General features: G+C 36.4%; 1 protein-coding gene across 1 annotated transcript in view; it reads right to left on the bottom strand.

The window, feature by feature from the left end:
• The window catches only part of Ythdc1 (YTH domain containing 1), a 163,391-nt gene that overhangs the window by 97,152 nt on the left and 38,993 nt on the right, over positions 1–27,246 (bottom strand). The window contains exon 7 of the mRNA XM_090385016.1: positions 21,412–21,496. Within this exon, the coding sequence (XP_090241142.1) occupies positions 21,412–21,496 (85 nt within the window). The remainder of the gene's footprint in view (positions 1–21,411; positions 21,497–27,246) is intronic.

Here is a 27,246-nt window from a genome sequence, read left to right on the forward strand (position 1 = left end):
GATTCTGATTTATCTTTGCAAGACTTTTGGAAGCAGTACAACATTCTTCAGTGTATCAAGAATATTTCGGCCGCATGGGAATGTGTAACAAAGAATTGTATGTCGGGAATTTGGAAAAAGTGTCTAAAATGTTATGCGAATACTACATTTGAAGGATCTGAAAAAGGAGGGAGCTGGAAGTGATTACAGAAAAAATAATTAAACTTGCAAAAAAATCTTAAATTACAATGTGAAAAAGAAGACGTAGAGGAGTAGCTAGATTGTGAGGCAAAAGAACTTTCGGATGAAGAGTTGACTGAATTGGAAGCACAGAGAGTGGCACAAGAAAAAGCGAGAGAGGAAGAAGAGAAACCAGAAAAGAAATTCACTGCAAAGGGTTTATCAGATTCTTTTTCGCAACTGAATAAAGCCACCAGTTTCGAAGCAATGGACTCTAATGTCGAACGATTCACAAAGGTTGAACGTATTATTCAAGATGCTGTGTGTTGCTATTGTGAGATATATGAAGAAAAAAAGAAAAACTGTTCAAACAAAGCTCAGCATGTTCCTCATCAAGAAAACATCTCCTACCTCAACCCAAGAACTTGACCCTGACGATCCACAACCCAGCACAAGCAAAGATTAAAAACTGATTTTGTAAATTTCATTTGTATTAATTTTTACATTAATTTTAGATTGTATTTTTGCGTTTACAGTACATTATGTATAGTATTATTTTTCACATTATGTACTATATAATTATAGATTGTAGTTTTGTATTTTTATAAACAGTATGAATAATAAACCAATTAAAATGTAGAGAACGTTTGAATTTAACCTCATAGAGAGAGATAGCCTAGGCGTAGAAACGAAGGTATGTACAATATCGCTAAGTAAAAGATAAAAACATTACTGTATTTAAAATGAAAAATAAAAGATGATAAAAATTTAAAAGATTATAAAAATAAATTATAAAGATGATAAAAAGATTAGAAAGGTTAAAAAATACTGTTAATAAATATATGGCCGACATATGACCAGATCGACTTATGACCTGTCAGTCAGAACAGAAGTTGGTTGTAAGTCGATGACCAACTGTACTACCTCAAATTATCAAGTGATTTACAGCATAATTCTAAATCAAAATTAATACTTGGGAATAATAACAAATAACAAAACAGCTAATCACTGGAATACTAATAACAGGCAGTAATTACACTCCCAGTCAGTCTGAGGGAGAACAATCTGCATCTTTAATTTGTCTCGACCATTATTGAGCTACAATCAAGGATTATTTTAAGCTTTGTTGATCTTAAATTTTTTCCTGAACTAAGTTAGTTGCAATAAGATTCTTCTTAGTTTTGGGTAAATATAGTATGATAGCATCATGTTAAGTGTGAACTAGTGAAATATTGAGTTTCACAGGGTTGCTATTTGTCTGTTGTAGCATTCTCAGATCCTACTGTGATGATTTAACATGAGATGAAGAGAGATGAATTCTGTTTTCATGACTTTTGCCAGTGGCGAACAATTGCGCCATTATGATTTTGAATAATACATGACCATATTTTTCCAATTTGTAGCATTATTGGTGCACTGCACTGATGCTCTGTTACAGGCTAAGTGCACACAATGTTCTGTTCACTATCTGATTAGCAAATGTTTAAGTTTTTTTTATGTTATTCATTGTGCGTTTTGTTTGTTGTTGTTGTTTGTTATTTGGTTTTTAGGAGCAATAGCAACTAAGGCCATATTGCACCAGGGATATGTGGTGGACATTCTCTGACCTTTTCGCATTCTCCGTATTTGGTGGGCACGGGCTCGAACCTCGGTCTAATCAAGAAGCGTATGCTACGCACTGCTGCTCCTGCCCACCTGGCTACAGAGGCGCCCTTGACATGAGGAACAAAATTTTTAAATCAACTAGTTGACTGCTATTTGTATCAACATGTCAGGGAAAGTACTAGAGAAAAGAATATCCTAGACCTCATCATCACCCATGAATCAGATGACATAACAGGGCTGACAGCAGAGGAACCAGTAGCAGGAAGCGATCACGGAGTTCTACGGTGGATGATGAAGACAGGTAGCAGTAGTAAAAGGCAAAGGAATGGGTTATAATTTCAGAAAAGGAAATTATGATGCCTCAAGGTGCTACATGGCCTCTATTAACTGGGTAGATATCGCACAGAGAACGAATACAATTGAACTGTGGTATGCTTTTAAAACATTAATCACAGATGCCTTGAATGCGTATTTACCATTAAAAAAATACTCCACGAGGAGGGTTCCAAGTTGGATGAATAGTGAAGTTGCCACATTACTTGAGCAGAAAAAGGTGGCATGGAAAAGTTACAGAGCAATAAAAAGTTGTTTGTTTGTTATTTGGTTTTTAGGAGCATTAGCAACTAAGGCCATATTGCTCTGGGGATATGCAGCGGTCATTTCCTGACCTTTCCGCATCCTCCATATTTGGTGGTCACGGGCTCGAACCTCGGTCTAATCAAAAAGCGTGTGCTATACACTGCTGCTCCTGCCCACCTAGCTATGGAGGTGCCCAATAAAAGGTAATGAAGCCTATAACAGCTACAAGATGATTTGTAATAGAGCCACAGAAAAGGTTCGACAGGCAAAGGCAGTTTATGAGAAATCGCTAGCAAAGAGAGCAAAGGGGGGGGGGATAAGGAATTCTTCACATATATAAATGCTAAGAAGAGCAGGCAAACCAGATCGGACCTTTACGTAAGGGAAAGGGGATAGTATTAAATACACCAGCTGCCGTTGCAGATGAACTCAACAGTTACTTTGCATCGATATTTACAGAAGAAAAACCTTTGTGGTAATGGGAAATTGTGGGAGCGAAGTTGAAAAATATGTAATTAATGATATTGAAATTTCGCAAGATTATTTAATGAAAAAACTTTCGAGCCTACAGACCAGTAAGGCTCCTGGAGTTGATGGAATATACCCTATAATCTTAAGGGAGGCAGCAAGTGAGTGCTTTGAACCATTGAGGCTAATTATGCGAGCATCACTAGACTCTGGGGAGATTGTTAGATTGGAAAAGTGCCAATGTATCTCCCATACATAAGGGTGGTTCTAAGAGTGAAGTAGGAAATTATCAACCTGTCAGTCTGACATCAGTGGTAGGGAAAATTTTGTAAAGGGAAAATCATGTTTAACAAATCTGGTTCGCTATTTTGAAAGGGTCACTCATGAGGTGGATTTAGGGAATAATTTCGACATTGTTTATTTAGATTTCAGCAAAGTTTTTGACTCAGTCCCACACGAGCGGTTGCTTTATAAGCTGGAACAGGTTGGAATCGCTGGGAAAGTCTTAAGATGGATAGCAGGAGACAGAGGGTTGTGATAAACAGCTATTCCTGAGATTGGGTTGATGTAAGAAGAGAGGTTACCCAAGGATCAGTATTAGGACCACTGTTGTTTTTAATTTTCATTGATAAACGACATTGATGAAGGGATAGAGGGTGTGATGTCTAAATTTGCAGATGATGTTAAAATTGGTAGAGTAGTTAATGATCACTGTCAAGCTGAGATCCTTCAGAGAGACCTAGATAGACTTCAGGAATGGTCAAAAAAGTGGCAGTTATGCTTTAATCCAACAAAGTGTAAGGTACTACACCTGGGAAACAGTAATCCCAAAATAACTAATTCACTTGGTGGAGTTCAACTAAACCCAGTACTAGAGGAAAGGGACTTGGGTGATACGATACGGTCAGACATGAAATTCTCTGAGCATCGTAAACAGGTTGCAAGGAAGGTCCATGGTGTCCTATCGATGATCTATCGAACTTTTGCAAGTAGAGATAGGGACGTGATAATCCCATTTTATAAGCCTTTTGTTAGACCACACTTGGAATACTGTGTTCAAGTATGGAGACCGCACCTAAAGAAAGACAGAGTTTCTTGAAAGGGTGCAAAGTGGGTAACTCACCTGGTGAGATTGGCAAAAGGGCGTCCTTATGAAGAAAGACGTGGAATATGTGGGTTGCAGAGTTTGGAAACTAGACACCTTAGCGGAGATTTGATTGAGGTGTTTAAGGCTCTGAGAGGCATCAGTAAAATGAATGAGGATGAAATTTCAAGATATAAATGATGATAGAACTAGGGGACATAAATTAAAGTTGGGGGGGGGGAAGATGTTTAGATTGGACTGCAGGAAGTTTTATTTTAGCCAGAGAGTTATAAATTACTGGAATAAGTAGCCTACATGGGTGGTAGAGGCTGACAGTTTGGGGAAATTCAAAGATCATCTGGACAGTACCTTCGGTGAGGGAAACGCATAAGATGATAGGTTTAATTTCCTTTTCTTTTATTAATTATTATTTTTTTTATCATTATTTTATTCGGTTTTTTTTTTTTTTTTTTTTGCACCATGCGGCCATTACTAATACTAATAGTAAACACTGAAACACTTGAAGACATGGGTGAACAGGAGTTTAATGATTGGGTAAACATTGATGGTGATCTACAAGTTATTACAGCTTTAACAGATGAAGAAATTGCCCAGTCTGTTACTAATAATTTCACCAAGGAGGAGGAAAATAAAGATGAACCCGAACGAATTCCAGTTACAAAACTGACGAACTCACGAGGCTATAGCTGTCCTGAGGAGACCAAGCTCTGGAAGATACTGGTGCAAGTGATCGCGAATATAGACTGTTATACAATAATGAAAAATCTATAAATAGACTTCGTAGTTATAATTTAAACCAAATAAGTGGCTACTGTATTTTAAATTATAATCATATTACAAAGTGTTATGTTTAATTAATATGTATATTAATTAAGCCAAGTCATCATCATCAGCCATTTTCAATCCACTTCAGGATGAAGGCCTCTCCAGCAACTTTCCAGTTCCTTCTGTTTTGTGCAATGGCCGTCCATTTACTACCCACAAACTCATGAATTTCATCTGTCCATCTCTGTTGTTGTCTTCCAGGTTTTCTCTTAGCTCCTCTTGGGTACCATTCTGTTATTTTCTTAGTCCATCTGTCATCATGTCTTCGAGCTATGTGTCCTGCCCAAGACCATTTTAGTTCTTTAGTTTTGATAAGAATGTCCTTTACTTGAGTTTGCTGCCTAAACCATGTGTTTCTCTTCTTATCTAACAGTCTCATTCCCAATATAATTCGTTCCATTCTTCGCTGTGTAGTTCTCAGCTTCTCTTCCATTCTTTTAGTAAGTGCCCAAGTTTCACTTCCATAAGTCATGGTGGGGGGTATACACTGGTCCATTATTTTACGTTTCAGACAAATTAGGATATTGCTCCTCAGTATGTGACTATATTTCCTGAATGCTATCCATCCAAAATTTATTCTTCTCTTCACTTCCATCCATTTATCACTATTACAGCTAATGACTTGTCCCAGATAAGTATATGACTCCACGTTTTCAATTACTGCTCCTTCAATCATTATATTCCTTTCTGTGACATACTTGTTCATCATTACTTTTGTTTTAGCCATATTCATCTTTAGTCCAAAATCCTTACTAGCTGTGCATAACTGATTAAGATTTTCCTCTAATTCTTTGGGATCATGGTTTATGACCACAATGTGATCTGCAAATTGTAAATGGTTTAGGTACTCTCCTTTCACATTGACTCCTTTCTGCGACCAGTCTAATCTTCTGAAAGCTTCCTCCAGGGCAGCAGAGTAAACAACTTCGGAGATATTGTCTCCCTGTCAAACTCCTTTCTCAATTTTAAATTTGTTACTCTCTTTGTCTAGCCTAATAAAGGGGGTAGCATTCTCATATATTTTCTTCAAAATCATAATATATGGGGTATCTATGCCTTGTCTTTCCAGTGCCCGAAACATTAAGCCAAGTACATAAGTATAAATTTATTTTTAACCTGTGGGTGATATTCTTCCAATTTTCACATATCATTTAATTGATAATAAACTTTTAGTAATAAAGTGTAAATTTATGCTTTATATCTTTATAACTTTTAAATAATATATATATGTGTATGTGCAAAAATAATGTGCATTGTATAATGGCATTGTACAAGTGTAAAGTTGTTAGTTGTCTGATGGCACCACAGGGTTTTCCCCATCTCAACATTGGATTCTTTGTATATGTGACACCGAACTCTGTGGAGGCAAGAGAATTAAAAAGTGTGTGGGGAGTGGTTTGTTGTGTAGTGTTATGTTCTGTTGTTTCTCTGACCATTTAGCCATTGGGCCCCCACCACTGCCACGAGGAGAGGCGCCTCCGTAGCCAGGTGGGCAGGAGCAGCAGTGCGTAGCACGTGCTTCTTGATTAGACCGGGGTTCAAGCCCGCGACCACCAAATATGGAGGATGCGGAAAGGTCAGGGAATGACCACCGCATATCCCCAGAGCAATATGGCCTTAGTTGCTAATGCTCCTAAAAAAAAAAAAAAAAAAACCAACCAGCCACAAGGAGGCAGGTCAGGCATCCAGTAGATTATTTAAGTACTCTTCATTTCACTGGCAAGATATATATATATATACAGGGTGTCCCAGGAGGAAAAGTCAATATTCCAGGCCAGGAGGTGAAAGGATAGGTCATTTTAAGCAAAAAAGTTCATATAAACATGTGCCCTATCCTGAATGGTTTCCGAGATAGAGGCATTTGACTATTTATTTTTCAAGTGACAAATTTGGAACAGTTTATAATAAATTTTCAAAAATGCCACCATCAACTTCAATGCACTTTTCTACTCTCATGAGAACATGGAGTGTTGCTTGTCTAAGTGTATATTCACATTCCTTTATATGGGCAACAGCATCCATTATGCGAACTAGATCATCTCTTGTATCCACCTTTCTTCTGTACACTTGACTCTTCATCCAACCCCATAAACAAAAATCTAATGGGATTAGGTCTGGAGATCTTGGTGGCCGGTTAAAGGCACCACCACGACCAATCCACCAATTAGGGAAAATTCAGTCCTGATGTTGCTTTACACATCTGATAGAATGGGAAGGGGCCCCCGTCGTGCTGAAAGTACATAGCACACTGTGTGGCCAAAGGAATGTCCTCTATTTGTTCACCCAATGTATTTTGCAAAAATTGAAGGTAATTGTGTCCTGTCATTTGATGTTCTAAAATAATGGCACCTATCAACAGGTTATCAGTCATACCGCACCACACATCAATTGAGAAACGAACTTGGAAATTTGTTTCCACTGTACCATGTGGATTCTCATGCGACCACTGATGAGTGTTACGTGTGTTGTTGATTCCATTCCGGGTAAACGTGGCTTCGTCAGTAAATAGTACTGATGGAAGCACTTCACGATTGACATTTAACCAATGACAAAATTCAAGAGGCGTGGCACTGTCCCCTATGTGAAGATTTTGCACACGCTGTGGGTGAGATGGGTACAACGTGTAGTGTTCGCCATACACGCGTTCGTGAAACACCGAGATGTGCAGAAAGTCTTCGTGTGCTAACTGTAGGACTACGCTGAACCATGTTCAGAATGTGTTCCCGCTCCTGAACATTTTCTTGACGTCTTCGTTCAGATGAAACATGAGCACTGGGAAGCATAATACTTTCACACAATGTGTTGAAAACTTTGGAAAACACTCTACGATGCGGAATTCGACATGTAGGAAAGTGCCGACGGTATTCAACAGCAGCAGGGGCACTACCATCACAGAAGCCATTTTAGCAAACACTTCTACAATTAGAACTGACAGCTGACACTACTCACTGATTCACTTGCAGTCTGATTCACTTCTACAGTCACAACAATCAACTGATACCTGGCAACTGATAATCAAATGGCGCAGTCTGATGGGAGGGAAGGAAAATATTGCATGCCAATTTCAAAACAAATGTACATTAAAGTAGCTCTATCTCGGAAACCATTCGGGATAGGGACATTTTTATATGAACTTTTTTGCTTAAAATGATCTATCCTTTCACCTCCTGGAATATTGACCTTTCCTATATCGGTGAAATACCGATATTATATAGATATATATAATATCGGTATTACACCAATATTATATAGTTTATTACCAAAACCCATAAGGATTATGCCTTGTGCATTTCATTTTCAAAGTGTGCGTATATATGGGGGGGTGACCACTAGAATTTGGAAAGGCCAAAAGAAAGAGATTTGCGAGAAAGTGGTTGAATTTAGACATTTATTAGAATTTGACAGCATTGTTAGAGGGTGTACTCAGTCGGTTTAGTTAGAGTGGGATGAAACAGGTGGAAGGATGGGGACAATAGAGTAGGCATCCTCAAAGAGGTCAGTGGGTACAAGCCCCACTAGGCAAAGTATGGGGGAGGCAGGGAGGGGAGGAGAGGAGACAGAGACCCATCTCCTCTCCTCCACCTAGGGATAGGGCTTTAAAGGGAACCAGGTTTGAGTACCCAGTTCAGATCACCAAATGGCATGTTGGCAGCAGAGCTGCAATATGTCTCTGTCAGTGATCACTGTCGGGTCCATGTAAGTGTTGAATCCAGTAGAATTCCACAATCAGAGTCTTTCCGCCTTTGAGTGTGGAATGCCTGTGGGGACAAGATGTACAGTTGCTATTAACTCAACAACATCCAACACAGTTTAATGCTTCAATTCTGTGGTGTCAGAGTCTACTGTGACTGACTTAACAGTGGTTGAATAAAGCCAAAGGTTACAGGCGAGACAGTTATGTGTAGTCGACACTCATGGTGGTGAGCGCTGTATGTGTGTCTCATCTTGTAAAACGTCAGCAATGCAAAGCAGCACAGTGGCCCAGCTAACCACACAGTAATGTGGGAATAGCAGGCCCAATATCCATATGGACTACGTGCCCGACATATCCACATGGCTTGGGTATTCATATAAGCTATTGCCATCAATGGCCATCACAGGTACCCATTCTCATTACAAGAGAGACAAGAAACTGTGGATTGCACAGGCATGTTAGCACCAACACTGGACCACCGACATGTGCAAAAATCTGGTCTAATCAATCCCATTTCCAACTCTATCCTGCCGATGGGTGTATCTGCATCTGGAGAAAAAAACATGAGGCCACGGCATGGTGCACTGTTGGTGTTTGTCAGGATGGAGGCTTTGGTTTGAGGACTGTTTTCATGGCATGTCCTGGATCCTCTGATCATTGTTAATCAACAGCTCAATGGGAATGCCTAGTGTCTACCTTTCTATTATCACCAACCAAGTACATCCCTTCATGATACAGTGAAGTCAGACAACTCCTGCATCTATCAACAAGGCAATGTGCCATACCACAAGGCCTGGCAGGTTGGAAATTGGTTTCAGGAACAAGACAACAAATTCTGTCCTCCCATGGCTGCCAAACTCGCCCAATTAACCCAATTCAGCATGTTTTCTACTGGAAAAGGCTATTTGATGCTACAACCATCCACCTGATAATACGTGGGCATAGTTGAACAGTGTGCAATGTATGGGTAGCACTATCACAGGACATCCTGCAACACCTCACAGAATCTATGCCAAGATGTGTACAGGCTGCATTACAGGCAAAAGTTAGTCCTATGAGGTATTAGGCAGATGTTGCTAATGCAAAGATAACTCAGTTATAATGTAATTGAACAATTATACAATAACTTTGTAAAATGTTATAGCGTAATATAATATATTTAATATTATACATTGTGTATAATGTGTAATATTAAAATACACAACTAGAAACAAAAAACATTTTTTCAACAGTATAACTGAAACAGTCAATTTTCTCCTGTAAAAAATTTTTTTTTATCACAGAAGCAGAAATATGGCAGGCCCATAGCACCACTATATTACAAACACAGAAAATCCCCCCCCCCCCCCCCCCGTGTCTGCAGGCCAGAAAATGGCCCAGGAGTCAGAGATGCTAGCATCCAACTTGCCACAACAAAAGTAACTCAGAAATAAAGGCAGTCCTTGCTTCGCATGGTAGTGCGGGACCGCAAAAATGACCGTGCAAAGTAATCTTAATAATCAATGGAAAAAATTATGATTGTTCCGTACCCTTAATTTTTGTCAAAGCATTAAAAACTTACTGTCGGTTATAAATGTACGAAAAAAAGGAGTAAAACTAATATTTATTTATTACACTGAAATTTAAAACATTAGAAAAATTCAGAATCAAAAAGTGTTTTATAACTTTGTAAAAACTTATCAAGAGTAGTTTGAGCACTGCTTGCCTTCTTCTCATTGTATAATTTACGATACGGAGCGAGCAGCTTTTCTATGCCTTGGCAAATTGTCATACTTCTAAGTTTGGATCAGCTTCCAACATTTTATCCCTTGCGCTTTCAATGTCGTGAAATACCTCCGAGAGTTCCTTTAACGTGAAGTTTTTTGCCGGTGCCACTTCCTCTGGGATACCTTCATCCTTTTCGTCACAACCACTTTCCTCATTTATGTCAATAAGTTCCTCTGGCTGTATATCAAGTGTCTCTGAAACGGCGGCAGTGTCAACATTCCCACGGTCAGCTATTTCTTCTATAATTTCATTTACATTCGATTTGAATCCTGCAAAGTTATTTGCATAGTGCAGTAAATGTTTCTGCCATACTGCACGCATATTACTTGCTGTTACTTCCCACGGTGATGCTTGAATGTTTTCAATCGCATGCTTTTTTCATATTTCTTCTAAAACTCAGCTAAAGAAATTGCATGATCTCAAGTTGTAGCGTCAATAGCCTGTCCAAAAATCCATCTAAGATAATATGCTTCTAAGGTTGAAATAACTCCTTCATCCATTGGCTGGATTAATGAAGTAGTTTGGTGGTAGAAAGCAAATTTTCACATTTTCATTCAAATCCCTAAGAGAACCAGGGTGACCCGGAGCATTATCCAACAGTAGCAGTGCTTTAAAAGTTAAATTATTTTGCCTACAGTATCTCTCTACCGCTGGACAAAAATACGATTTAAACCAGTCTTGAAACAATGTTATTGTAACCCATGACCTTTTATTTGCACGCCAAATGACTGGTAGAAATGCTTTGTTATGATCATGTTTTAATGCTCTGGGATTCTCAGACCGATAGATAAGCATAGGTTTTAATTTAAAGTCACCCTCTGCATTGCCTCCCAATAAAAGAGTTAATCTATCTTTAATTCCTTTATGGCCACTTTGTGATCCTACATCTTTCACCGCATAAGTTCTTGATGGGGTTGCCTTCTAAAAAAATACCTGTCTCATCAACATTAAATATTTGACGATCATCATAACTACCTGCCTTAACTAATCCTTGGAATCTGGATGCAAATTTCACAGCAGCATCCTTATCTGCGCTAGCAGCTTCAAAAGCTAGCTTAAAATTAATCAGTTCATGCCGACTTCTGAAACGATGAAACCAGCCTTTACTGGCAGTAAAAGGTTCTTCTTCAGTCTCCGTGTAATTAACATTTTCTTTCAATGCGACAACTAACTTTAGCCAACCTGATTGGGATTATTTTATTTTTTTTGATTAGTCTTCAATCCAAAGTAGAAGTAAATGCTCCATTTCAACCATAAGTGGCTTTCTGTTCCTTGTGCAATTTAAACTAAAAAATGTTGAAGCGATTTTACCTTGTTTTTTATATTCATTGGACTTTTTCAATATGGTTCATACCGTAGCTTCATGCAGGCTTAGGTCTCATCCTATCTTTGCTTTGCTGTCGCCATTTTTAAATCGTCTAATCACATCCAGCATTATCACTTTTCATTTCTTTGTTGCACTTTCATCTTTGTTGGCCATTTCCCTCTTTTGATTATCCATTTTTCTAAAATGTCAAGTGGGTTTATCACTGAGAGACAAGAAAGCAATACAACTACACACGCTTTGATGTCTGTGCTTGAACTGAATAACGGATGTGCAGTGACCAATCACCGATGACCACCAGACTTTGAAAGAAGTGATGTGACTGGTCACTGATCATGATGCGCATCTATTATTTAGTAATTTGTGGATTGAAGAGCTAGCAGCAAAGTTTTTAATTTATGCAATTACTCACAGTTAATAAACCGTGATAACTGATATTTGAACTATGTTGTTGGGGAACTAGTGTTATTTAACTAAACCGTGGTAACTGAAATTCATGCATACTGTGCAAAGCGAGGACTGCCTGTATAATGAAAGTAGTATCCTCGATCATAATAAATACAGCAATGAAAATATAGGGTCTGCAAATGTAGGCTCCCATCTGAGTCAAAATTTGTGACCCATTGTTGATATGTCATGGAAGGTATCTAACGTTCCAATTTTCAAAACTTTAAAGTGGATTAGCAATCATGGTCAAATTACCGTTCAATCTCCAAGCTGACTTACCAGCACAACACTCCTCACAATCTGGACATGGCATGCTGTGAACTACCTCACTTTTACCGTTCTCTGCAACTGGAATTTTTAACCTGTTAACCAAATATGTGCATGCATTCCCACACCCACACAAGAGAAATGAAAAATCTAGGCTACTTTCTTGTGATACACAGTTAAGATATATGTATCAACAGAACAGCTCATCCTGCTGCTCCCTTCTGCCATGGACAAAATTATCCAATTCATTCTAGAGGAACCAACATTTATGCATATCTGTGACAGCTCTCTCTCCACCTCATGATTAATGCACGCAAGTTCTGCACCATATAAATCAAAGACTTCACTGTATTGTTCATTTTGGCCATTAATGAGCAAAATTGTGTGAAATGACCCACACAATTTTTAGAAAGCCTAAAAACTAATTTGACTTTTAAGCTTTCTAAAAACAAAAAATCTTAAAAACAGACCAGTGCTAATTAAGATCTTAACTGTGTATCACAAGAAATGCACAGATATCAACTCCCACTTTAACCTGAGTGTACTAAAATGTGGGACAAAACTAAACCTCTCATACATATTTTGCCCTCCTTAATTTTGTTAAAAATTATTCAACTTTGGATTTTGGTTTACATTAAAGCTGTTATACACAGAATAAGCATTACAACCATTAAGAATATTAAGTATATTTTTGGTTATACAGTGTACCCTCTTTTTATGATATTAATCTGTTCCAGAGACATCATATTGTGAAAATATCGTAATGTGAACCCAATAACACACTTTTTTTGGTAATTTGTTTCAAGACCTCAGAAGTTGAAATTGTTGCTATATAGCTAAGCTGTATATCTTTCTAAAAGGGGACTTTTATAATGGAAATTGTACATACTGATTAAAAAAAATTGATTAAAACTAATATATTGATTAAAGCACAACACAAAAAATCACTTCAACAAAATTATGGAAAAACAAAATAGATGACTTTCATCAACCGGCAAAATACCACCACTTTGCTTATTGGAGGCTTGAAGTGGTGAAACACGTTTAGTCTCTAGAGCAAAGTTTCCGGAATTCCCCTCTCCCCATACTTCTCCCCTTCAACCCATGCACGGTACTAAGTACTATAGGTTTGATACCTTTCGTGTTTGGGGTTTTCATAAAAAAAAAAAACATGGCAAACGCGTTTACAAATGCTTCTTTTGGCTGAGAGGAAGGACTATGTGGTCCAATCAGAGACAATCGTAAGCCCATCCCATCAAAATGAAATATGTAGCCACTGGTTAACATGATCACTGGTTAGTGAAACCAGCCACTAATTTCAAAAAATTTCAAAAAACCAATTCAAATCATTAAAATACAGTACACTTTTATCTTTATCATATGTTCAGTTACAAGAATCAATTTTGAACACCTATATATTTTTCAAGAGCACATTTGTGGGGGTCACTACCAATCAATTATAAATGGATAGTAAACTCGATCTTATTGCATTTGCAATAATATCAATAGCTGGAATTCTGTGGGTTTTTTATGTTATTATGGTGAAATGTGTTTCCCCCTTCACTGAAATGTTCAATCATATATAAAACAAATAAATTTTCAGAATCTTCTCTCTCCACTCCTATTTTTTAAGTTTCGTAAACATGTTACTCAGTATCAATTTCATGTATCATGTTAGTTGCAATTTGTGCATGCTGTGTTCTTTGTTACTGTTTATCTTTTTTACTGTTTTAAATTTTACAACCCACCCACCAAAAAAAATGTCAGTGAATAGAAATATCAACTAGTTAGTGTGTACATATTAAAGTAATAACTAAGATATGTGCATAAGCGCAAATGTATTTTTATTTTGCTAACCTATGGAAAATATTCTTCTGATTTTCACATTTTAATTTTGTTAATTTGTAACGTAATAAAGTGTAAATTTGTGATCTTTACTTTTATAGCCTGTGGATAATATTCCTCCTATTTTCGCTTATTAGAATTGCCTTTTAATTGAATTAAAATTCAATTTGCAAACGTGATCACAATGTCCGGCATTTACCACATATCATATAGTGAACAGTATTTTATTATGGATAGTCCATCGTAAAGTGAACCAATCGTAAAGCAGGGGTCCACTGTAATTGGATTTATTCAGCATAACTACCTCAGTCACCCTTATCACTTCACATAGACAATGAATGTACTTTCTCATAGAATTTTGAGGTATTACACTCACTTTTTGATTTTGGTGTTTAAAGAGAATCTTAAGCAGAAATTGGTCTGCATAATGTAGTTTTTTATAAGTTAGTTATTCAATCTGTTGTATTTCAAGAATGTCAACTTTTACGGGACAGCAAAAATTGGAGCCTTAATCTATTGCTTTTCCATCATTGGCAAATGTTTTTTTTTCCAGACAACTACAGAATTTGAAAATTTTCAATCCTGCCTATTCTTTTTGGTTCAAGGATTCCATTCAACCTTTCCATCCAATGCCTGTAATAAAACACTTCAAAATAAATTGTGATTGATGTATTTATCTTGCCAATTCATTTGTACCAATTATTAAGTTCAAATTTAAAATTATATACCTACTTTTCAATAAAGTATTATTTATGATGATTTATTCTGTGGCACTTCTCCCAAACCCAGGAACAAGCATTTAAATTTTAGCAATTTGGTAACTTAATAGTAGCAGTCATTCTGGCTGTTAAGATGTTCAGGTAACAATATCTTAACAGCCAGAATGACTGCTATTATTAAGTTACCAACAGGATAAAAATAAAAAACATACAGAAATGAAGAAATTAGATCTTGCTATAGCAGAATTCTTTAAAACAATTATTTATTTAAAAACCTTTTCAGAAATGTGATTAAAACTTTAGAACACACAGTTATCAAAAGCAAGGATGTACAAATGACAGAAGTACAGCTTTTAAATGGCACACAGTTTCCATTACTGGTCAAGACTATAATTTGTCTGGATGTAATTGTAATTAACAGAGCTTCCATTAAATCTCATATGTAACGTTTCTAAAACTAACGCCTTCCAATAATTGAGCTAATAATCTAATACTGAAATTTCAATGATCAAACCTTAACTGCATGAAACTACACATGTATGCGTGAAAACATTCCAACTACAGACAATAGTCTTGGCCACTAATGAATAAACGTGCCATTTAAAAACCATATCTCTTGTATCATATCATATCTGATATTAGGAATGCAGAATTGGAATTTGGGGAGTACAGCGTGTACAGAAAGGATAGACAGGATAGGAAGGGAGGAGGTGTTATGCTGTTAATTAAGAAAAACATAAAATCAAAAGAAGTGCATCCAGTTGATATAGATGAACAGTGCACTGTTGAGTCAGTTGGGAGTGACATAAGCACTGCGAAAGCAAAAATAAGAGTAGGAGTGTGTTATAGGCCTAATGACTCGAATGAGTACAATGAACAATTGTACAGAGAAATAGAGTGGGCTAGTAAATCAGAATGTCTTATAATGGGGGATTTAACTTCCCAGATATTGACTGGAACTTGTGGGTTGGTCACTCACACACTAGTAAGACTTTTGTGGATTTATTGGATGATTGTTTTCTGCAGCAGCATGTTCGAGTGCGCAAGAGGATTGCCTCTCGAACATGCTCTAACTTGATCTGGTTATCAGCAGTGGTCATTCATGTATTAAGAATTTGCAGATAAAGGAACCACTAAGGGGCAGTGATCACAGTGTACTGATGTGGGATTTACTTAAAGATATAATTACCATCAGAGGTAAAGGAGAGGGTTTTTGCTTCCGTAAAGGTGAGTACAGTGGTCTCAGACAGTTTTTAAATTCTGTACAGTGGGATCAACTGACGATTTTACCAACAGTAAATTCTAAGTGGGAAGCACTCAAGGAATTAATCGTGGAGCTACTAAAAGTTTCATACCTATTAAGAAAAAATCCTGTTCAAGGTTTAGGCCTAAATGGTTATCAAATGAACTAATGAGACTCGTGACAGAGAAGAAAAATGCATGGGATGCATATAAATTATCAAGTGACTCGACGCCTATGGCAGATATAAGCTAGTCTGTAATCAGGTCACAAAGGAGGTTAGGCAGGCGAAGGCAGATTACAAAACAGCAAGGATTTCTTTACTTATATAAAAACTCTAAAGGAAGGGGATGAATCTGATTGGTCCACTTGATATCGATGGTTCGACTGTTGATGATCCTGCTCAGATAGCAAACAAACTGAATGAGTATTTTGCATCTACATTCACACATGAGGAGTTAGGAGAAACTTTGAAGTTAAACATAAGAAAGGCACCTGGGGTGGAAGGGATCTATCCAGTTATATTAAAGGAGGCGAAAAAGCAACTAAGCAAACCCTTAGCCATAATTATGAGAGCATCCTTGGACTCAGGGGAGGTCCCCTGAGTCCATCAGACTGGAGATGTGCAAATGTATCCCCAATTCACAAAGGGGGATCAAAGGGTGACACGAGTAATTACAGACCAGTTAGTTTAACTTCTGTTCCGGGTAAAATAATGGAGTCACTGGTTAAAGATGCATTGCAGGATCATCTAGACAAGACTGCAGCAATAATTCAGACACAGCATGGGTTTGTTAAGGGAAAGTCTTGTCTGACAAATTCGATAGGATATTATGATGTAGTTACAAAGGAACTGGATGCAAAAATAATTTTGATATCATATATTTGGATTTCAGGAAAGCTTTTGACACTGTTGCGCATGGAAGACTACTGTACAAATTGGAGCAGAATGGTATTAAGGGTAAGTTGCTACAATGGATAAAAGGATGGTTGAGTGGGAGAAGACAGATGGTGGTAATTAATGGGTGCTGCTCTTCGTGGACTAATGTTATTAGTGGAGTCCAACAGGGTTCGATGTTGGATCCACCGTTGTTTTGTATATTTATCAATGATATTGATGAAGGTATCTCAGGCTTAATGTCGAAGTTTGCAGATGATACAAAGGTTGGCAGGGTTGTTAATGACAGTAATAGCAGTGTGCTACTGCAACAGGATCCAGATAATTTGGGCAGATGGGCTAAGAAGTGGCAACTGAAGTTTAATCTTGACAAATGCAAAGTACTGCATATGGGTAGAAGTAACCCCAGAGAAAAGTACCAACTGTGTGGTACTACACTTAAGGTGGTAGAAAATGAAAAAGACCTCAGAGTAATTGTGCAGTCAGATATGAAGTTTTCTGAGCAATGCAGACAGGCTGCCAGGGCAGGTCATGTGGTTTTTGTCAATGATATATAGGAATTTTGCTAGCAGGGAAAAGTAGGCGATTATCCCTCTGTATAAGGCAATGGTCAGGCCATGCCTTGAGTACTGCGTACAGGTCTGGAGGCCTCATTTTAGGAAGGATGTAGATTTGCTTGAGCATGTACAAAGAAGGGCAACAAGATTGGTGAGGGGAATGAAGGGATCCTCTTACCAAGAGAGGCTTAAGTTCTGCAAATTGCAGTGGCTGGAGACTAGCACCTGCATGGTGATCTGACTGAGGTGTATAAGGCCTTGAATGGGTTGAGCACGCTGAATTCTGATGGGATCCTTCCACTTGTTCAGATTACAAACCTAAGGGGGCATAAATTCAAATTAAGAAAAGACAGATGTAGAATAGATGTGTGGAAATTTGCCTTTAGCCAGTGGGTGGTTAATTGCTGGAACAAACTTCCATCTGTCATTGTGGAAGTTGATAGGTTAAATAAATTTAAGGAGGAACTGGACAGGCATTTGGAGGGATTGGTGTGATTTTTTATTTATTTTATTTTTTGGCTGATGCTACATAAGCTCATACACTAGCTTTCTTGCATCACATGCCACTACTACTACTACTATATCAACCCATATCATTTGTATATCCTTGCCCTTAACAATATATATGATTGAAAAATTTTAAATTTTTCAATCATATATTCAATCATAAAAAAAAGGGACAGTTAACTAACCAAGTCAATTATTCAAAAATCAAATAAGGAAAGTTAAGACTAAATCAATCAATTAACTTAACCTAATGCAATGTCTTAACCTTCACTGAAATTAATAATTGTTTTAGTATAACAGAAATCTGCTACAGTGAATTCAATTCATTTTTGTTATTGTCAATATTTTTTGCAAATTTCTTATGCCTTATAGTTTTAGTACTGATTATGGACAATCAGAACTAAGTGGCAGGCCAAACTTATGACACAAACCCCAAAGGTTAACAAACTAGCATACTCAAATTTCCTTCCACTCAAACTTTGCCATCAAAGTATTTAAGTTACACATTTCATTACTGGACACAAAACTGCTGGCAGACATTTACAATGCATGGACCCTGGAAAACATCACTTTCCCACATGAGAAGTCTGCAATGAGTAATTGCATCAGTGCTACAAGCAATAATTCATCATGTGTTCCTTCCCTTATTCACATTTAGCATGTTGGCAGAAGGAAGCTTTTGGCCAAAAACTGTTTCAGTTTGTAATGTGTTCTATCACATTACAAACTGAATTATCTTTAATTTTAACAAAAGATACAGAACGTTTCGATTTTTGGGATATTTTTAGTTTAGCCAAAGCTTAAACTTCTTTTCCTAGCTTCTTCATTTTCTAACACCCAGAATATGTTTTGAATATTCCCCTTCACTGTTTATGTAATTTTTACAGGTGAGTGTCGAAAATCAATAAAGTTTCTACCAATTATTAGATATCTGATACTAGGAATTTAAGTCCTTTGCAATATTTTAAGCTTATAAAGTCATTCAGGAAACTTTCTAGTCACACTTTGTAAACTTTTAAGAAAAAAACAAAAACATATCTGGTCATTTTATTTACAAAAACATTTAACTGAAATAACACACACTTACCTATGTGATCAATAAGATTAAAAAATATCCTTACACCATAGGTTATATAGCTTGCAAGAAGAAGTGAACTAACCAAGCTGGTCATTCAAAAATTAAATAAGAAAAGTTAAAGCTAAATCAATGCAATAAAGATTAACTTAACCCAATGCAGTTAATAAATTTTAATTAAAGAATATATATATATATTTTTTATAAAACAAACTTCCAAGCAACAGTAATTTTAAACACTCCTTATTTCATTATTAGATATGGATATTTTGTTCATTATTTAAAATAATATAAAAACTAGTATTAGCATTAGTAATACAATGCAAGAAAGCAAGCTTATGCAGCATCGGCCAAAAAAAACCCCTCCCATTTCATCCCTCCATTCATTCCAAATGCCTGTCCGGCTCAACCTTAAATTTATTTAGGCTATTAGCTTCCACAACAAAAGATGGAAGCCTGTTCCAACAATCAACTACCCGCTAAAGGCAAATTTCCGCACATCTATTCTACAACTATCTTTCCTCAATTTGAAACTGTGACCCCTCAGGTTCTTAGTTTGTGCAAGACAAAAAATCCCATCAGCATTCAGCTTGCTCAACCCATTCAAGGCCTTATACACCTCAATAGTATTTACACCTTAAGCCAATACAGGTATTCCTCCAACTGCATTAGTTCGATTTACATTTGGTTCTCCATACAAAGTGACAATATGATCCTTAGTCTGGTCCTCAGTGTGTTCTATTGTGAAGTACCCGAGTATATCACATATTATTAAATAATAATAATAATATATGATATATCATAATATTATATGATATATTAATATTAGATATTTATAATTATTATTATCTAAAAATGCATATATACTAATGCACCGTCGTGTCTATCTGCCTGCCATCACCAATCTTCACCATGTCTACCTGTTCATCCATTCATCAGTCTGCATGTAAATACTTGATTTACATGAAATTTTACATGGCTTTTAAAAAGATTTGTCAGTTCAGCCTAAATTTCATTAAAATCAGACCAATAGAAATTTGCCAATTACTATTTCCTTTTTTCATACAATCACACGGGCTATCCATATATTGTAGTAAGTACTGGATATTATGATTGTTGCTGCTGTACACTAGCTAAAACATTCAAACACTAAACGCAAAAACACTGGAGAAATGAATAGGCAATATGGCAGATTCACAGAAATAAAATGTTCTCTGTTCGCATGTCATTGTTTTTTGTTATCAGTTTACTAAATACATAAATTAGGTCCTCCATACCAGTATAGAAGTTTTGATCTTTGTGACTTAATACCAATAGTGGGAAATGATGCAAGTAAACAAACATATGTAGCATCAGCCACACACGCGCACACACCTGTTCAAGTCCACTAATAGTTTTGTCTAGTAACTCTTTAAATTTTCCAAATTACCCACTTTCACAGCACCAAATGGAAGTTTATTCAAACAGTAAACTACCTGCTGACTGAAAGTAAATTTTCACACATCTATCCTGCAACCATCCTTCCTCAATTTAAATTTATGCCCCCTCATTTGTGCTGCCTGAGCACTTAAACTTAGTTAATCACTCAGATTTCCTTGCAGGTGCCCGGTTTCAAAATGCATTTAAGAAATAAAAAATTGATGTGCCTAAAATGTAGCACTGATTACATTAAGCAATTTGCTGGCATAACATTTCATCTTTTTAAGTGGCTGTTGTAAGGAAACATGGGGGAAAAACCATGACATTACAGCAAACAGGAAGGTGAGAACAAACATTGACATTACAGCAAACACAGTGAGAACAAACAACTGTGCAAAAAATACTTAAAGGAGAGTATTTAAGCATGTAGAGCAATTTGATATTCATACATATTACTCCTTTTGATTTAGGCATGATATAAATAGGGATAATAGATGTGTAATTCCTATTATATCATTCTGATATAGTTCAACAAAGAATAATTAGAACTGATCCAGTCTTACTAATAGTGCATGCTACTCACACACAACAAAAAAATAAAAAAATAAAAATAAATAAATAAATTACTAATAAAGTTCATATATTTTCATTTTTAAATATCACTTTATAAAGATGTTAATAATAACAAATAAAATAATAGTTTAATAAACAGTAATTCTACTGCAAGTATTTCTACCATTATGGAAATTCAAATTTTTAACATATGTACATTAATTGCATTCAACTAAGTATTGAATGAGGAAAATTGAATGGCAAAAGTTCTCTACCTGCTCCCTACACACAAATTAGAGAAAGGACAGAAATACAAAATCATAAATTAAATAATAATAATAGTAATAAAAAGTTGTTACCTGTCCATCTCTTCCTACTTTAACCTGTTTTCCTTCATTCCATGAATTATAGAGGTGATAAGTTTTAGTAAATGGCAATTCTCTCCTGTTGGGTAAAAACAGCATTTCACAAAATTTAGTTATCTGCATATTCCTCACATAAGTTAATTTTTTTTAAAACTTTAAGCAATTTATCAAAAATTTCATTACACCTATTTTTAATATGCTTGCATAACCCCTTCAAATGGATTATGGTTTTTACGTATGCATTATCAAGAGTACTTACATAGATATGTTTTGAAGGTCACTTCAAACAGTTCATTAATATATGAATTGAGTTAATTTTTCCAGCATGTGCTGCCACCTAAGGATGTAATTACACTCTTAATGTAATAATGTTACTTTAATTAAGAGTAAATAGCTAAAACCCCAAGTGTTCCTGGGGAATTTCAACATTACTACCTTAGTAATAATAATTTTGGACTATCTGATTATACTGGAATTTTAAAAAAAAGCACAGTAGCACCTCAAAAATCCAGCACTATTTGAACATTTCTTCAAGGGTAGTCAAACATACATGGACAAAGGATAAACAGACTAGTTGGACGTTTAAAAAAAAACAAAAAAAACTGCAGATGCTAGATCTATGCATTATGTTCCATTATGTTTCTGTTGTACATATTTTATAGACCGTATATCATTGTTACCATATTTTCAATGTATACAATCGTTCATTTTGCAAGGTAATCAATACTAGCTCAATAGTACTTAACAGTAAAGTAAGTCAGTGTAGGCAACCCCTGTATAACATGGTACTTCTACAACACGATTTCACTCTAGCACGATTGATAAATTGCAGAAATCCTCACCCAACACAGTACTTATATAACACGGTTAGAGAATTGTGGCAAACCTTGCATAATACAGTATTTTTGAGCTTTTATGCAGGAAAAACCCTGCTATTATGTTGGAAGTATTTTTCAACATTTCTATTCTTTTTTTGTGAATCCCCAATGTTGACTCACTAGTTGTTATGCAAAAAAAAAAATTATTGGGAAATCCCCATATTTTATTTTGTTAGGAAATCTCCGTGTTAGGTACTGTGCTATTGAACTTGTGCTTGTTTGAGATCATAATCATAAAAAACTGTGACTTCGAAGCATGCATTTCGTGACTTTTAAGGTTTCTGTAGGGTTATCTTGGTTTTTATTTGTTTGTTATTGTGAATTAAATTCCAGCCCTAAATTATGCCTAAGGAAAGTAAAAAAAGCACCTCTCAAAAGAAACTATTTCTCTAGAATCAAAAATACAAATTTTGGATTGTCTTAAAAAAGGGTAAAAACGTATGTGTTGCAAAAAGTTTAGATTTAAATGAAGCAACAACCCAGACCATAAAGAGAAATGAACAGAAAATTACAACTGCTGTTGCTGCAAGATCTTTCATTTCCTCAAATATGACAGCTTGTCCCTGAGTGCCAATAATTGAGTAAATGGAAAAAGCCCTCAGTATTTGGATTGATGATAGCAGTAAAAATTGGATGCCATTAGATGTCAATGTAATTAAACAAAAGTCACTAAAAATTTATAACCATTTAAAAGAAAATGGAAAATCTTCTGTTAACCCGGAGTTTGTTGCCAGTAAAAGTTGGTTTGAGCGATTTAAAAACCACTTCTCATTACATAACATAAGAATTCAATGGGAAAATGCATCAGCTGATAATGAAGCTGCTAAGAAGTATGAAGAGAAATTTCAAAAAAATTATTGAAGAGCATGGATACACACACATCAAGTTTTCAGTGCCAACGAGACAGGTCAGGTCTTTGGTGGGAAAAAATGCCCAACAGAACGTTTATTTCAAAAAAAGAGAAAACTGCACCAGGTTTTAAGGCATCAAAAGATTGTGTAATGTTATTTATGTGCAGTAACACATCAGAAGATTACATGATAAAACCTATGCTAGTTTATAGATCCTCTAATCCTTGTGCAATGAAAAGTCGTAAATAAAAATGCGTTATGGTTATATGGTTAGTTCTCCTATAACAAGCATTTTGGCAGTGTGAATTTGCTCCAATGCAACTGATATATCAGGGAACAATGCAGGTATAACACGATTTTCGCATTGCCTCATGTGCAATTTCGTCTGTGAGTAACATCAGGTGGACGCAAAACCCGGCACCAAGCTGAACATAGCTTTCTGCACAGCAATACATACAACCTTACCAAGATTAAAAAATGTCAAACTTAAAATGTGTGTGACCTATATTTTCCATTTACTTTAGTTGTATTGGTTGGAGACACTGTTGTCACTGTATTCACAAGATAACACTTGATATTGGAGGCCGACTCATGCTTTCAGCAGCTCACATTTCTGTTCAAACAGAAATTTCGTGAGGTGTGATAACGTGAGCAGAGGAGCACATTTCTGGAGGTCACTACCATAATACAAAAACAATTTGTAGTTCCCGGTTCACTGGGCTTTTCTATTAGTGCAATCTAATTATAAACGGGTAGTAAACTATCTTATTGCATTTGTGATGATACCGATAGCTGGAATTCTGTGGGTTTTTACTTATTATGGTGAAATGTGTTTCCCCTTCCATGAAATCATCAATCATATAAAAAAACATAAATTTTCAGAATCTTCTCTTCATTCCTATTTTTTAAGCTTCCTATTTTTAATGTGTGATATTGTTACGGCATATCTCACTTGTGCATGCCGTGTTCATCATTATTGATTGCTTATCTTTTTTACTGTTTCAAATTTTACAATCCAAAAAAAAAAATAATAAGAAATGTCAGTGAAAGGAAACATCAATTAGTATGTACACCGATGAGCCAAAACATTATGACCACCTACCTAACATGATGTTGGTCCTCCACGTGCAGCCAAAACAGCTTGTACCCAGTGAGGCATGGATGCTATAAGATTTCTAAATGTGTCTTGTGGTATCTGGTACCAACATGTAACCAGCAGATCCTTTAACTTCTGTAAGATCCATGGTTGAGATGCCATAGATCGTAGTTTCTGTTCCAACACAAACAGCAGATGCTCAATGGGATTGATGTCTGCAGAATTTGGAGGCCAGGGCAATACCTGGAAGTCTTCCTCATGTTCCGCAAACCAGTCTCGAACAATCCGGGTAGCGTGGCATGGCACATTATCCTGCTGAAAGACAGCACCGCCAGAGGGGAAGACTGTTGCCATGAAAGGGTTTACCTGGTCAGCAATGATGTTTAGGTAGGTGGTAGACGTCAGAGTGCCCGGCACATGGATGACTGTACCAGGGCATCCCAGCAGAACATCGCCCAAAGCATGACACCGTTGCCACCAGCTTGTTTTCATCCCACGGTGCATCCAGGTGCCATCACTTCCCCAGGTAAACGACGCACATGTACCTGAGAAAATCAATTCTATCCAAATGATCCTGAATTCCACCCTTGATCATTGCCTCCATGATTTTCCCTATTACTGAAGTCAGACTGACAGGTCGATAATTTCCACCTTCACTTTTAGAGCCACCCTTATGTATGGAGATACATTTGCACTTTTCCAATCCAAGGGAATCTCCCCAGAGTCTAGTGATGCTCGCATAATTAGCCTCAATGGTTCAATGCACTCGCTTGCCGCCTCCCAAGATTATAGGGTATATTCCATCAACTCCAGGAGCCTTACTGGCCCGTAGGCTCAAAAGTTTTTTCATTAAATAATCTTGCGAAATTTCAATATCATTAATTACATATTTTTTAACTTCGCTCCCACAATTTCCCATTGCCACAAAATGTTTTTCATTTGTAAATATCAATGCAAAATAACTGTCGAGTTCATCTGCAACAGCAGCTGGTGTATTTAATACTATCCCCTTTCCCTTACGTAAAGGTCCGATCTGGTTTGTCCTGCTCTTCTTGGCATTTATATGTGAAGAATTCTTTATCCCCCCTCTTTGCTCTGTTTGCTAGTGATTTCTCATAAACTGGCTTTGTCTGTCAAACCTTTTCTGTGGCTCTATTACACATCACCTTGTAGCTGTTATAGGCTTTAGTACTTTTTATTGCTCTGTAACCTTTCCATGCCACCTTTTTCTGCTCAAGTGTATTTATATAATTGTTGATCATCACAGAAGAAGAAAAGAAAAACACATGTGCACGCATATCTACCCCCTACCCCAAACCAAAGTGGTGTTATATGCATCCATTTTGGGAATCTCCAAGACTCCTGCATTAATTTCAAAAAGTCAAAAAAGTAACTTTAAAAGATCTGAAGTGACTAATAGATCACTAAGCCAACAAGCTGGTTTTTGAAAATAATCATAATGCACTTCTTCAGCGTATCTGGCCAGATTAAAACAAACAAACAAAAAAAATTATATGTTCATGAACAGAAGGAGGTAGGCAATTCAAAACATACATATCAATACTTGTGGAAAGTCTGCTACTGTCAGGCTGTCAAGAAATGAAAAAATGAAACATGGATTAACTGGAAATAATACTGTCAAATTACTGTTATGGATTTGTTGTTGTTTTAACTCCAATAAAAAAGAATTTCTGACAAGAACAATAAGAATTCCAATAAGCCTAAACTGAAATTAAGCTAACTGAAATTCTATAATACAGTCCATTCCGGTTATTTGGGACACATTGGGACTAGTGCATTTTGGCCCGATTAAGCAGCTGCCCCAATTATCCGAAGTTTCACATAAATAGTTAAAAATACAATGTACCCCCCCCCCCCTTACAACTGATTCACTGTACAATCAAACCACGTTACAACAAACTCACCATAGTAAAGTACCGTTCACTATATGATGTGTAGTTAGCGCCGGTCATTGTGATCACATTTGTGAATTGAATTTTAACTCTATTAAACAGCGATTCTAATTAGTGAAAATAGGAGGAATATTATCCACAGGCTATAAAAACAAAGATATATTAAGCACAAATTTAACCTTTATTACCCTACCAATTAAAAAATTAAATGATACGTGAAAATCGGAAGAATATACGTGATAATCGGAATATTTAATTAATACATACTGTAATGTATACATACTAACTAAGTTGACATTTCTGTTCACTGACATTTGTGGGTGGGGGTTAAAATTTAAAACAGTAAAAAGATAAGCAATCGATAACAAAGAACACGGCGCACACAAATTGCAAGTAACACAATATGTGCAAGTGAGAACGGAGTAACGAGTTACAAAGCTTTAAAAATAGGAATGAAGAGAAGATCTGAAAATTAATTTTTTTATATGATTGAAGATTTCATGGAAGTGTAAACACATTTCACCATAATAGCCCACAGAATTCCAGCTTTTGGTATTATTGCAAATTCAGTAAGATCGAGTTTACTGTCCGTTTATGATAGATTTCACTAACAGAAAAGCCCAATAAACAGGTGATTGCTAATTGTTTTATGGTTGTGACCTCCAGAATTTCGACAGAACCACATGGTACCGTTGGAGACAATTGCAGGGTAATCTCAAGTGCTGCGGTCTCCTGCCCCAATTAAACGGCATGCTGTCCCAATTAAGCGAAGTAAACCCTGGCTATTTTCTCCATTGGTTTCTGTTTTTTAAGGTTTGCCCCAAATAAAGAGCTGCCCCGATTAACCGGTGGCCCAAATAACCGGAATCCACTGTAATATAAAATTAATTGTTTTGGGATACTTGTCATTTTCTTCATTTGGGTGATCAAATGCAGCAAAAAATTTATCGACATGAAACATCACAGTGTTGTACATGAAACAGTAGTACTAATGTATCAAGCTAAGATTTCATCTCGGAGGACACTTGATAACTTCTGAACTTCTGCTGGATGTAAATAAAAAATGTTTACCAATTTTTTTAAAGACAAAA

Source organism: Mastigoproctus giganteus, chromosome 1, assembly GCF_048544385.1.
Source record: "Mastigoproctus giganteus isolate SK-2022 chromosome 1, ASM4854438v1, whole genome shotgun sequence".
In the NCBI taxonomy this organism is placed as follows: Eukaryota; Metazoa; Arthropoda; class Arachnida; order Uropygi; family Thelyphonidae; genus Mastigoproctus; species Mastigoproctus giganteus.